Here is a 14,916-nt window from a genome sequence, read left to right on the forward strand (position 1 = left end):
CAAACTTTTTGTAGCTATTACAATGTAGGAAGGTAACCTACAATGCAATAGATGAGGCTGCAAAAAATAGGCTAATACTAATCTGGCTGGGGCTGCAGGGCCCAATGCTGCAGAAAGGCTCCTCTAACTACTCCTATATAGTGTGTTTGGAACCAATTTAGCTGAATACGGATGGAACCACCACACTAATAGGAGAAATCAGGAAAAATTATGAATTGGCAAAAAAGGACAATGTATGAGGCAGTGACACACACTGAGTGCACTACAACCAGACGTGGTTGAAGCACACACTACAGGGTGAGCTGCACTCACACACCAGACCTTGCCGACAGCGGTGAACAGTACAGATGCAGAGCACTGTGCACTAGCGCTGCAAGACCAAAAAAAATTTCTCTATCTACTCCTATATAGTGTGTTTGGAACCAATTTAGCTGAATACGGATGGAACCACCACACTAATAGGAGATATCAGGAAAAATTATGAATTGGCAAAAAAGGACAATGTATGAGGCAGTGACACACACTGAGTGCACTACAACCAGACGTGGTTGAAGCACACACTACAGGGTGAGCTGCACTCACACACCAGACCTTGCAGACAGCGGTGAACAGTACAGATGCAGAGCACTGTGCACTAGCGCTGCAAGACCAAAAAAATTTCTCTATCTACTCCTATATAGTGTGTTTGGAACCAATTTAGCTGAATACGGATGGAACCACCACACTAATAGGAGATATCAGGAAAAATTATGAATTGACAAAAAAGGACAATGTATGAGGCAGTGACACACACTGAGTGCACTACAACCAGACGTGACTGAAGCACACACTACAGGGTGAGCTGCACTCACACACACAGACCTTGCAGAAAGCGGTGAACAGCACAGAGAACTGTGCACTAGCACTGCAAGGCACAGCGATTTATAAAGTAGCTTGGGTAAAGCAGAATAGACCAAATAGGTAGCTAAAACTGTCCCTCAGAACAACAGCGTCCTATCCCTAAGTGAATTCACAGCAGAGTGAGCTCAAAATGGCGGCGGCGGCTTTTATAGTGCATCATGACATCATTTCAGCAGCCAATCACAGCCATGCCATTAGTTAAGATGCCTACATGCCTAACAGGATGTGCCCACACTTCTTAGGATCCTCATTGGCTGAATAAAATGAAAATGGCTCATTGCATTATGGGAACTTCCGATTCCGGTATACGATATTGCAAAAGTATCGGAATTAAGTATCGGAATTCCGATACCGCGAATATCGGCCGATACCCGATATTTCAGTATCGGAATGCTCAACACTACTCCTGAGCACTATTTCGTCATTTTCAGCTGTCAGCACCTTTTTGAACCTTCACATTGCTTAGTATTATAAATTATAGAACATTTTCAGAATGGAAAACACCTAAAGAATGGTTGGGTCACTTTTTATTGCTTGGCATCATTTGAAATGTGAATCTGTTAATAAACTCTCAAAAGTCTGAACATACATATGAAAAACAGTGGAAAACAGCATGTAATTTTTATAAAACAATTCTCATTTACATTCTGAGTATTTTAGTTGGCGCTTTTTTGGCAGGTTTCGGAGTGGACCCACATGAAAAAGTCTTAGGTAATAACAAATGTCCGACTACGCCACCCGTGGATTGCGGTCAGTGGGGACCGCCGCTGCGCTGCAGACCGCTGAGGCTGATGTTGTTTGCGTAGCCGAGTATGAGATAACTCCCCACGGGAGAAGTATTGCCTCAGGGCAGCTAATGTGGATGATGGGAGTGATGGTGTGAGCATCCCAGTACTAATGGTGCTGGTGCGGCGATGAAACACAGACGTGCGGTTGCAGTTTCCAATGCTTTACTCACAGTTGTTATTCGTGTCAATCCTGCAGGCGATGACGGCCCAAGCCGTGCTGCGTCCACCAGGTGAGGGACTCGGTCAACTCCCAGGCAATTCCAGAGCGTGGCACAGGGCTCCCTTCTCTTCCCTTCTCTGGCCGTCCTCACCAGTGACCCACCTTTGTCCAGCTCCCTCGGGCCTTCTGTTGGCGAAACCTATCTCCGGTTTCCCTGACCCTATGCGGTATGCTTTCCTGGTGGATGTAGTGAGGGGTCGCACCAAGATGTGGTCACAACCTCCGGTCTTTGGCTGAGGAATCTGTTGCCTCCACCAATTTGGGTTCCGGTACCCTGTTCTGCCAACCCGTCACCCGCAGTCTCCTGGGTCCTTAGGGTTCCCTCTCTCCTCGTGTCTCTGGGCCTTTCTCTGTGTTCCTGTTCCTTGTTTCCTTTCTTACTTTCCTTTCTGTTCTTTCTTCTCTCTCTCTCTCAGGCCCCGGCCTCCTGACAAGGCCTGCCCGTGGAGCACAGCCCATGCAGCAGCTCTGCTCCCTGTCACTTCTCCTCAGACTGCACTGACTGAACTAAGATGGTGCCCACCTTATATACCTCCCTTATGTGTGAGCCCAGGTGACTAGCAACCAATGGGCTCCTACCTATGCCCAGAGACCCACCCCTATCTGCTCCTACACCACTGGGTGTACTTTCCCCTCCCCACTCCAGCCAGGGACAGATGCTGTCGTGCCTGCACTTCTGTCTAGTGGGAGCACCGTTGAGCTGTCCCTCGGAAATGGGGTGTGTGTGGTGCGTGCAGCCTACCGAGCCCTAGTCCACACTCCATCCTTACCCGGGAGTGGAATATCACACCTCTGGTTTGAGGTACAATACCCCTGTAGCAGCCGAGCCCTCGGGGTGCTACATAGGCACCATAACAAATACAATGAAATTGTTCCAGAAAATGAAGCATTTCTCCAAGAAAATGATTGCAATTACTTTGTTATACACATGTTTATTTCCTTTGTGTGTATTGGAGCAACACAAAAAAAACAGAAAAAAAAAGAAAATTTGACATAATTTCACATAAAACCCTCAAAAGTTTCTGGACAAAATTGTTGCCACCCTCAACTCAATGTTTGGTTGCACACCCTTTCGAATAAATAACTGCAATCAATCGCTTCATATAATCATCAACAAGCTTCTTACACCTCTCAACTAGAATTTTTGACCACTTTTCTTTTGCAAATTCTCCAGGTCTCTCATATTTGAAGGGTGCCTTCTCCCAACAGCAATTTTAAGATCTATCCACAGGTGTTCAATGGGATTTAGATCCGGACTCATTGCTGACCACTTCAGAACTCTCCAGCACTTTGTTTCCATCCATTTCTGGGTGCTTCTTGAAGTATGTTTGGGGTCATTGTCCTGCTGGAAGACCCATGACCTAGGACGCAAACCCTGCTTTCTGACACTGGGCACTTCATTGTGACCCAAAATTCTTTGGTAATCTTCAGATTTCATGATGCCTTGCACACAATCAAGGTGCCCAGTGCGAGAGGCAGCAAAAAAAAAACCAAAACATCTTTGAATCACTACCATATTTGATGGTAGGTTTTGTGTTCTTTTGTTTGTAGGCCTCTTTCCATTTTTCGGTAAACAGTAGAATGTTGTACTTTACCAAAAAGTTTTATCTTGGTCTCTTGTGTCCACAATATGCTTTCCCAGAAGGATTTTGGTTTACTCGCGTACAATTTTGCAAACTGCAGTCTAGCTTTTTTATGTCTCTGTGTCAGCAGTGGGGTCCTCCTGGGTCTCCTGCCATAGCATTTCATTTCATTCAAATGTCAACGGATAGTTTGCACTGACACTGATGACCCCTGAGCCTGCAGGACAGCTTGAATTTATTTGGAACTTGATTGGGGCTGCTTATCCACCATCCGGACTATCCTGCGTTGCAACCTTTCAACAATTTTTCTCTGCCATCCTCATCCAGTGAGATTAGTTACAGTGCAATGGGCTTTAAATTTCTTGATTATGTTGCACACCGTGGACAAAGGAACATCAAGATCTCTGGAAATGGACTTGTAACCTTGAGATTGTTGATATTTTTCAACAATTTTGGTTCTCAAGTCCTCAGTCACTTCTCTTCTCCTCTTTCTGTGTGGCACACACAGACACACAATGTAAAGCTTTATATCTGGTTTCTGATGTGATTTTCATATTTCCCACACCTGTTACTTGCCACATGTGTGTTTGAACGAGAATCACATGCTTGAAACAAAGTTGTTTACCCACATTTTGGAAAGGCGCCAACAATTTTGTCAAGCCCATTTTTTGGGGCTTTGTGTGAAATTATGTAAAATTTGACTTTTGTTCTGTTTTTTTTTTGTTGCTGTTCCAACACACACAAAGGAAATAAACATGTGTATAACAAAACATGTGCAATTGCAATAATTTTCAGGGATAAATACTTCATTTTCTGGAAGAACTTCAAGTGTGCCAACTAGTGAAGAGCGAGTATGTTCGGTTAACACTTTCGGCGAGTATCCTCGGGCAAGTACCGAGTATCTTCAGCGTACTCTGTGATATGTTTGAATCACTCCCGTGTGCATGATTTGTGACTGTTTGACAGCTTTAATACATGTGAGGAATGCTTAAGAAACAAGCATTCCTCACATGTATTAAACCTGTCAAACAGTCACAAATCATGCAGACGGGAGTGATTCAAACATATCACAGAGTACGCTGAAGATACTCACCCGAGCATACTCCCTGAAAGGGTTAACCGAATATACTCGCTCATCACTAGTGCCAACACTTTCGGCCTTGACTGTATGTACCAGCAACATATAGACATGGAAGTGACACGCCCCCTGGGCCGTGGAGTACTCGGTAGCCGGGCTTATCGATGCTGGGGGATGTCACGGTGGCAGTGACCCGGTCCGTGACCCAGGGCGGTCAATTAAAGGAAAAAGTAAAAAGGGAAATAACGTTTTTAGAGATAATGTTTGTGACGCCACTTGTGGTATGCGGCTATATGGGGCCGCCGATGCGGTACAGATCCTCTGGAGCTGATGGTGACGCAGCAGAGTTGGTTCAGCTCTCCACAAGCAGAGCTAAGCTCCAGGGCAGTATATGAAGAATTGTGGAGGTAGATGTTGTTGGTGCGGTGTAATGCAGGTGGTGGCGCAGATAATGACCAGTCCACAGCTTAATGGCGGTTTCCTCTAGCTTTACTTGCGGTTTGCTAAGCAGACCAGGGCACGGTTACTAGCTGATAGTAGAGGTCCGGGCGGCCTGGAAGCAAGTTAGGGATCCACCTCGCCAAGTGAAGTTGTAGGCCTTCCCTCTGCGCTAATCTCTTTGGCCCTGCTGCTTGAAGCTATGCCACAGCCCTTGTCTCTGAGTAAAACATCTTTTTCCTCACCTGTATGGCAGGCAGCTCGGGCCTTCCGTAAGTGTCGCTCCCACGTGGCGGTGCTGGGCCCTATGTTGCTGCTGTGCCGCCAGGCATCTGGTGGGGCCAGGAGACCTGCAGTCTCCTGCCCTCCTGTTTCTGCTGCTGGGCCTTCAGTGCCCCACGACCACGGACTCCGGTGTCCGGTTCCTTTGTGCTTTTCTCCTCTGGGGCTAGCTTGTACACAGCTCCCTTCCCCAGGTCCTTCCTCGTCGCTATCCTGTCTCCAACTCCTCTCAAGTCACTCTTTCTAACCCCACCTCCAGATTCCAGTTTGAAGGGGAGGAGCTCCTCTTTCTGGTCTGGAGCCAGGAAAGTGTTGTATGCTGGTAAACCTGATTAGGGGACCTCTCCTTGCTTCCAGGCATGGCATCATCCCCTATGAGGGAGGCAATGCCACTGTGGCAACCGGACCCCTGGGGTGCCACAGAAGCAGAGAAAGATAAAATCTTCAAATTGGCTAAAAAATTTTTGGTGTACCTGGGTAGTCATGCAATTATCTATGTACAAGTACTTTCCATAACAAATCGGGCACATCTTCAAAAAACTGGTATGCATATTTTTTTTATCACAATTTGCTACTGAATTTTGGAGCAATCTTTTTAGTAGATCTTCCTCATTGTTGGTTCAAGGCATCCCTTGCGTTGCTTTTACAATGCTTATTATCATTGTGTGTTGTCATTTTATTGACTGCAATAATACAAAATTTTACAAGTTTGCTTTTGTTGTGTGGGAATCCATTGATGCACACAAAGATTAAAAATAGTTTGGTGGGTGAGACTGGAACCAGAGCCCAGAAGATGTATACTGGTTCCTTTGGGGGAAATGTAGACATGGACTCTCCAATAGCTTTGGGCATCTCAAGGATTCTTTTTCAGGCACGTAAACTGCTGGCATATCATTGGCTAGATCCGAACCCTCCAACTTTAACAGAATTGTAGAATAAAATTTATGGAGAGAGTTGTGTATCAGAAGAGAAATACTATGCGTAAATATGAGTTGATGTGGGGACCCTGGTTAGATACTCCTGGTTTGCTGTCCTCCCTACTAATGTAGGACATAGATATAGAGCGATCCTTTCTATTCTTCGTCCACTTACACTTAGTCCTGGAGAAATAGGAGAAAGGAAAGAATAATCAAAATTAGAACCCTATTACAGAACAGTTAACGAAAATCAGCTCTTGGTTAGATGGATGGATATTGTCTCTACTCAAAGGCTAGTTAATTCCAATTCCTTTTGCGTTATTGTGCTTTTGATCAATTGACATGTATGGTATATATACAAATACTATGATTGTCTTGAACTAATCTGTAACTATGTCAACATCTTATGATATTGTTTCCTCTTCCTGTACGGAAAACTGTATGTAAAGTGGTTTTGTTTAAAAAATGATCTGATTCAAAAAGAAAATAGCTTAGTGCATTTCAGAAGGCCTTCCTCAATTTTGCATGTGCAATGTTATTTCCATATTTATTTACACTGAAAGCATCCAGATACTTTTTTCCAATACTCAGAGCTGACTCGTGAAAAGTGGAAAGGTTGGCATTGAGCCGTAAGCATTGACTCTGCTGGCCAACTCTGACTTTCATTTATTAACCCTTACAATTTAACATATTTATACTTCAAAATCTATTTAACTCCCTTAATCTCTTAACGAAAAGCACCATACATTTACGGAGCTCGTCTGGATCTATTGTATGGAGAGGACTCAGGATCTGACCCCACACTATTCCCGGCAGATGATGGCTGTGTTATTTGCCATCATCTGCCTCTAACAGCCGCGGGTGAAGTTGAGTGCTGCCCGCTACTGTTAACATATTAAATGGCGCTTTAAATCTCTGGCAGTGGCATTTAGAGTGCCAGTGATTCCAGTTACCCATCAGCCCCCCACGACATGATCGTGAGGTTAACATGGGTTGTCATGACAGCCAGTGGTCTGGTGAACATCCCATGACTGCCATGATGCTACACCGATGAAGACTAACCTGTCCCTCTTTTTCCCCCACTAAAAATAAACATATTAAACAAAATAAACATATTGGCTTCTATAAAAGTATGATCTATCAAAATATAAAATTAACATGATCAATAAAAGTTGTGAAGAGAAAAAAACGAAAGGCCAAAATTGCGTTTTTTTGGTCGCCTCTACTCCACAAAAAAGTTGTGGTCTTCCTCAAGATGATTACTAGTACAGCAGAAGAGACGGAGTAGGATAATTTGTTAAAAACCTAACTTCTAATAAATATGGTAAATGAGCTCTGCTCAAAAAAACACCATAAAGGTTATTCTTTTGGGCATTTTTCACGGGTTTATTTATTCCCCTTGTCAGGGCGAGAATTATACTGGGCACGACAGGGGACATTAGGTTACCGGTCACCCCTCTGGCCACCTTCACCAGGTCTGGCATACAAACTGGAGAATATTATGTTGTTACTTTGCAATGATTTCCTCATGTCTTCATTATTTTAGTATGTCTTCCATTTACTGAAAGTTGTGTTTTTGACAAATGTCAGCATTGTGATTACCCTAAGTATTACTATGTTCTTTTACAGGCATTGAGGAAGGTCTTGAGTTAACCATGTAAGTATGTTCACTTGAATTTATATTATATAGTAAAGATAACACAAACTTAAGAAAAGTGATGTGGAAACCTGTGTTACAAATTAAAAGGTTACTATTGTAAGTACCATATTAATGTCCCTATGTACTATAACTATTTCCATTGATTTCCATGATGTCTGTGCCAGAAATTTATGTTACTTGCTAAATGGAAAGCAATTTAGATTATATTATGAAATATTTGCTAAGGATATTTCTTAGGGTGCTTTCACACTGCGCTGTGTAGTGGAGGTGCATTAATTGCTCCATGATAAAATTCAGCTGGAGGTAGGCTTGAATAACGTGCTTGAATGAAGCCATTATTTTTGGTAGATAACATAAGCCGTGCCCGCCCCATAGACTATAATAAGTATGTGTTAATGAGGCCTAATACTAAACCCCCGCGTTCAGTGGCCCCATTTGGGCTTACATGCGAACCTTCCGCAAAACCGGATTTGTGCGTATGCGCCGATGGGTCCATAGACTATAATCGTGCTGACAGAATGAATGTGTGTTTTGTTGTGCATCATTTTTGGGTGTGTATGCTTACTGGAGACGGACACCCAGAAGTTATAGACGGTGTCTGAGTGTCCGCCTCCAGTAGGCATATACACCCAAATCCCGTTTTGCAGGTGGTTTGGACGTAAGCCCCAATGGGACCAACGAATGTGGGACAAAGCGCAGTGTGAAAGGGGCCTTAGTATTAGGCCTCATCAAGATATCCATGCTGCACGTATGTGTCCTCTCTGTGTTTTTCACTATTAGAACACATACCCATTATAGTCTGTGGGGTGGGCACGGCTGATGTCACCTACCAAAATAAATGACTTGCTTCAAGCTCATTATACAAGCCTACCTCCAGCTGAATTTCATCATGGCGCAAATACTGCACCTCCACTACACTGGGGTGTTGTTTGGTGGTCACACATCATGACAGTGTGTAGTGCGCATGTGTCCGTTGCTGCAGCACTCACTTAGCCTCCTTCACACGTCTGTGGTTTCAGTACGTGTGGTATCCTTTTTTTTCACAGATACAGCACTTACTCTTTATAACTTATGCTGTTATGCACATGTCCGTTTTTTTTTCGGCAGCACGGATGACCAGGACCAATACAAGTCTCTGGTTCCGTGAAAATCACGTATATCACACGATGGCATCAGTGTACAGTCTGTGTGCTGCCCATGATTTACACTGCAAAGTATAGCAGAAACGTTGTCATTTCTTTCTTTATTCATCTGTGAAAAACACTGAGGTCACAGTGATGGTAAAAACGTAGACACGAGCCGTACATTGATGGTAAAAATGGACACACTGATGACACCAGTACCTCACGGACGTGTGAAGGAGGCCTTAGACCGCTTGTGTACAGGCACCATCCAATAAAAGCATGCTGTAATGGACGGGTAGAAATCATTAAATGAGGACACTTTAGTTAGGGGGCGGGGAAAGCAGAGTGATTGGAGGAACAGGTGATGGACAAGGATACTGGGATTTGTATATGTTTTCCATGCACACGTCCACTGCATACATCATTTTTTTAAGTCTGCACTCATTCAATGCTTAGAACATCATAGTGTGGCCACACTCAATAATTGAAAGATTTTATTCTAGGGTGGACAGCCTTGCTGCAACAAAAAAAAAAACTCTTTTTATAACTTTTATACTCACAAGTTGTGAGCCCTGATCACATACTGTGTACAATCTGCAGTGTATTACCTGCAGATAAATTACGCATCTACGGTACTTATATTCTCCCTCATTATTAACCTCGTCCATTGTAGATGCACTTGGCCTGTGAGCGGCCTTGGAGAAGGGGAGTTTAGAAAAGTTTTTCCTACAAGAACAAAGCTTAGCATTTCCTCCTAAAATAAGTACAAATATCTATAAATGTGTCTGTTTTCCACTTGTGATTTTGCTCTTTGGGACTTTAAAATGGCAAATCTGTCATGTTATTCATTTACATGTCCCAGGCTCCCATACTCTTATGCAAAAGACAGTAGGGATGTAAGAATTTTATTGCCTTATTTATCTTTTGACAAATTCTAAATCAGTATGTAATTTGTAAGATATCTGGATGCATTTGATAAATTAGTTTGCAAGGGTTGAGACTTCTATGTACGGTGAAAGCAGGTGAAGTGAGCTGCTCTCCTCTCGGCAATTGTGCAATGTTTCGGGTGTAGAGAATATGTAATAACTATAACAAAGAGGAACACTAGCATTTCTATCTTCAGTTCAGGGTATTTGATTTTAGATCATAAATGTAAAAGTATACTAAATGAACATTCCAGTTAAAGGGGTGATTCAAAACTAAAATTTATTTTAATCCTAAATCACTATCTATTTAATGTCATAAGCTCATCTCTTTTCTGATATACTTTAATTAAAAAGCCCCTATTGTTCCCTCACTACACTATCTAACTTTTTAACTACCTCCTGTCCTGTGTGATGACACTTTGTTTGATAATCCAAGTGCATGCTGGGATACTCAAACGAGTTGTTATCATGAGGCAGCAGCCTCTGTCCCCACCCTGAAACAAAGCATCGTCAGTTTCTGGAGCTGGGCTAGTCCTTTCTCCATTGGGCATGCATAAACTTATAGATTGTAAACTTGCGAGCAGGGCCCTCACTCCTTCTGTAACTCTTGAATTGTGTTACATTGTATTCTTTTCATTGTCTGTATATGTCACCGCTTAATTGTAAAGTGCTGCCGAATATGTTAGCGTTATATAAATAAAAATAATTATTATTATTATAAGTGTTCAATTTCTGATGTATGCTCAGTACTAGTTCCTTTGTTACTGTGCGCTGTTCTTCTCAGTCCACAGTGACGATGTGCTCTCTCGCCGGCTCTAATGAGAAATGACGAGCCGGCAAGACAGCGCATTGTAAGGAGAGAACGAGTGAGCAGAGACCAGCCCTGACCCCGTAACTGACATCACTTGAGGCAAGACATATCCTTGTCAGTGTGCATAATGTGACAAGAATCTATTTAGCATTCTTCGGAATTAACATCCAACACATGCTCAGTAGAGCAGGGACTAGCCCAATCCCTGAAATGGACATCACTGATGATGCTTCATTTCAGGGCCATGCATTGGGATTCTTATACAAAACGACATCAAACAGTAAGTAGCTCAAAAAAACAATTAGAGTTGCGAGGGAAGCATATGGACTTTTTATTTAAAGTATACAAGAAAAGAGATTACATTATGACATTAATAGAGAGTTAGGATTAAAATAAATCTTTGTTTCAAACCAACCGTTTAGATATTTTTTTTATCTAAGCCTCTCCACTCCATGATTTTACTGCACCTCACCATGCAAATATTATGGAATTTATATTAATGTTATGTTTTATTCTTCTAGAAAGTTTCCATTCAACCCAAAATTGGGTATTGATAATCCTGCTTTGTGCCTTGGGGAAGATCCAGGTATGTGACTAAATATCATTCAGGAAAAGAATTGCTTTCCCAAAATCCTGATGCCAGCTGCCATGCACAGGGAGATGATGTCTCCTAAAGGGGTTATGCCACGAACAACAATTATCCCCAAACCAGTATAGATGATTAATGTGTGATTTATCACTGTGTCACCTGTATAAACGAAGAGATAGTGTGCATTCAAGAACACTTCACTATTCACTGATATGGGTACAGGGGAGTTATAGTGCACATGCTGAATAACTGCGAATCAAGTCGTGGCCATGTATTTGCTTCTTCCACCCAAGGAACCAACTTTTCAGCCCCAATGACGCCATGATCGATGGGGCTGCATGTGACTGGACCTCCAGTGATTATACATTTATCATCGATCCTATGCATATTATTATCTATAATATAACGCTGCAAGCTTCCCTCTGTCTGAAGCCTCTATAGACTGCGCAAGCGCGACACGCAGTCTGGCTCCAGACAGAAGAACACATGGAGCCGTTACAGGTAAGATGAGTGTATGGCACGGAGATCGTGGTATGCGTAGACACTGAACGCATACCGCAATCTCCGGCGCCATACTTACATACTTACCTGACCGGGAGGAGCGTTGCCGCTGCGCCTCTCTTCTCGCTGGAGACTGGGGCAGGAGTAAAGGCGTCGGAGTCGGCGCCTGCGCATAGCGCTATCCGGCGACATTTTACTGAAGACACATTTGCAATGTGTCATCAGCAAAATGGCGACGGACAGCACGGTATGGGCACACGCGCTCCGGCGCCGCACTCCTCCCCCGACCTCTGGCAGAACAGGACACCGCAGCACTGGAGCACAGGGAAGAAAGGTGAGTATAAGTGTTTTTTTTTGTATGTGTGCAGCGTGAAAGGGATGAGGGGGCCACACATACCAGGATTGGGGGATGAGGGGGCCACACATACCAGGATTGGGGGATGAGGGGGCCACACATACCAGGATTGGGGGATGAGGGAGCCACACATACCAGGATTGAGGGATGAGATGTACCATACATTCCAGGATTGGGAGATAAGGGGGCCACACATACCAGAATTGGGGGATGAGGGGTACCATACATATCAGGATTGGGGGATGAGGGGTACCATACATATAAGGATTGGGGGATGAGGGGTACCATATATATATGGATTGGGGGATGAGGGGTACCATACATACCAGTATTGAGGGGTGAGGGGACCATGCATACCAGGATTGGGGGGGAGGGGGCCATGCATACCAGGATTGGGGGATGAGGGGTACCATGCATACCAGGATTGGGGGGTGAGGGGTACCATACATACCAGAATAGGGATGTGGGGTACCATGCATACCTGGATGAGAGATGGGGTGCCTTGCATACCAGGATGAGGGATGGGGTGCCATGCATAACCAGGATGAGGGGTACCATGCATACCAGAATAGGGATGGGGGTACCATGCATACCAGGAAAGGAATGCGGGGTACAATGCATACCAGGATTGAAGGATGAGGAGGCCGTACATACCAGGATTGGGATGAGGGGTGCCATGTATACCAGGATGAGGGGTACCATACATACCAGAATAGGGATGCAGGGTACCATGCATACCAGGATGAGGGATGGGGTGCCATGCATACCAGGATGAGGGGTACCATACATATCAGGATAGGGATGAGGAGTGCCATGCATACCAGGATTGGGGATGAGGGGTATCATGCATACCAGGATTGGAGATGAGGAAGCCATGCATACCAGGATGAGGGATTGGGTACCATACATTCCAGGATTGGGGGATGAGGGGTGCCATACATACCAGGATTGAGATGAGGGGTGCCATGTATATCAAATTTGGGATGAGGGAGCCATGCATACCAAGATGAGAGATGGGGTGCCATGCATACCAGGATTAGGGGTGAGGGGTGCCATGCAAACTAGGATTGGGGATGAGGAGTGCCATGCATACCAGGATTGGGGATAAGGGGTGCCATGCATACTAGGATTGGGGATGAGAGGTGCCATGCATACCAGGATTGGGGATGAGGGGTGCCATGCATACCAGGATTGGGGATGAGGGGTGCCATGCATACTAGGATTGGGGATGAGGGGTGCCATGGATACCAGGATTGGGGATGAGGGGTACCATGCATACCAGGATAGGGATCTAGGAGGGCCATGCATACCAGGATTCGGATGAGGGGCCATGTATACCAGGATAGGGATGAGGGGTACCATGTATATCATGATGAGGGATGGGGTGCCATGCATACCAGGATAGGGATGAGGGGTACCATGCATACCAGGATAGGGATAAGGGATGGGGTACAATGCACACTAGGATTGTGTATGAGGGAGCCATGCATACCAGAATGAGGGGTGCCATGCATTCCAGGATTGGGGATGAGGGGTGCCATGCATTCCAGGATTGGGGGTGAGGGGTGCCATGCATACCAGGATTGGGGATGAAGGGTGCCATGCATTCCAGGATTGGGGGTGAGGGGTGCCATCCATACAGGATTGGGGGTGAGGGGTGCCGTGCATACCAGGATTGTGGATGAGGGGTGCCATGCATACCAGGATTGGGGATGAGGGGTGCCATGCATACCAGGATTGGGGGTGAGGGGTGCCATGCATACCAGGATTAGTGGTGAGGGGTGCCATGCATACCAGGATACGGATGAGGGGTACCATGTATACCAGGATGAGGGGTACCATATATACCAAAATAGGAATGTGGGGTACCATGCATACCAGGATGAAGAATGGGGTGCCATGCATACCAGGATGAGGGGTACCATACATACCAGGATTGGGGATGAGGAAGCCATGCATACCAGGATGAGGAATTGGGTACCATACATACCAGGATTGGTGGATGAGGGGTGCCATACATACCAGGATTGGGATGAGGGGTGCCATGTATATCAAATTTGGGATGAGGGAGCCATGCATACCAGGATGAGAGATGGGGTGCCATGCATACCAGGATTAGGGATGAGGGGTGCCATGCAAACCAGGATTGGGGATGAGGTGTGCCATGCATACAAGGGTTGGGGATAAGGGGTGCCATGCATACCAGTATTGGAGATGAGGGGTGCCATGCATACCAGGATTGGGGATGAGGGGAGCCATGCATACCAGGATTGGGGATGAGGGGTACCATGCATACCAGGATAGGGATCTGGGGGGCCATGCATACCAGGATTCGGATGAGGGGCCATGTATACCAGGATAGGGATGAGGGGTACCATGTATATCAGGATGAGGGATGGGGTGCCATGCATACCAGGATAGGGATGAGGGGTACCATGCATACCAGGATTGGGGATGAAGGGTGCCATGCATTCCAGGATTGGGGGTGAGGGGTGCCATCCATACAGGATTGGGGGTGAGGGGTGCCGTGCATACCAGGATTGTGGAAGAGGGGTGCCATGCATACCAGGATTGGGGATGAGGGGTGCCATGCATACCAGGATTGGGGGTGAGGGGTGCCATGCATACCAGGATTGGGGGTGAGGGGTGCCATGCATACCAGGATTAGTGGTGAGGGGTGCCATGCATACCAGGATACGGATGAGGGGTACCATGTATACCAGGATGAGGGGTACCATATATAC

General features: G+C 45.2%; 1 protein-coding gene across 2 annotated transcripts in view; it reads left to right on the forward strand.

Moving 5' to 3' along the window:
* Positions 1–14,916, forward strand: part of NHERF4 (NHERF family PDZ scaffold protein 4) — a 98,960-nt gene that overhangs the window by 12,410 nt on the left and 71,634 nt on the right. For both annotated transcript variants that reach the window (XM_073656622.1, XM_073656623.1), the window contains exons 2-3: positions 7,836–7,863; positions 11,249–11,313. In XM_073656622.1, coding sequence (XP_073512723.1) covers positions 7,836–7,863; positions 11,249–11,313 — 93 coding nt within the window. The remainder of the gene's footprint in view (positions 1–7,835; positions 7,864–11,248; positions 11,314–14,916) is intronic.

The sequence above is a fragment of the Phyllobates terribilis genome, unplaced genomic scaffold (genome assembly GCF_046119375.1).
Source record: "Phyllobates terribilis strain yellow unplaced genomic scaffold, ASM4611937v1 Scaffold_12__6_contigs__length_324123572, whole genome shotgun sequence".
NCBI lineage: Eukaryota > Metazoa > Chordata > Amphibia > Anura > Dendrobatidae > Phyllobates > Phyllobates terribilis.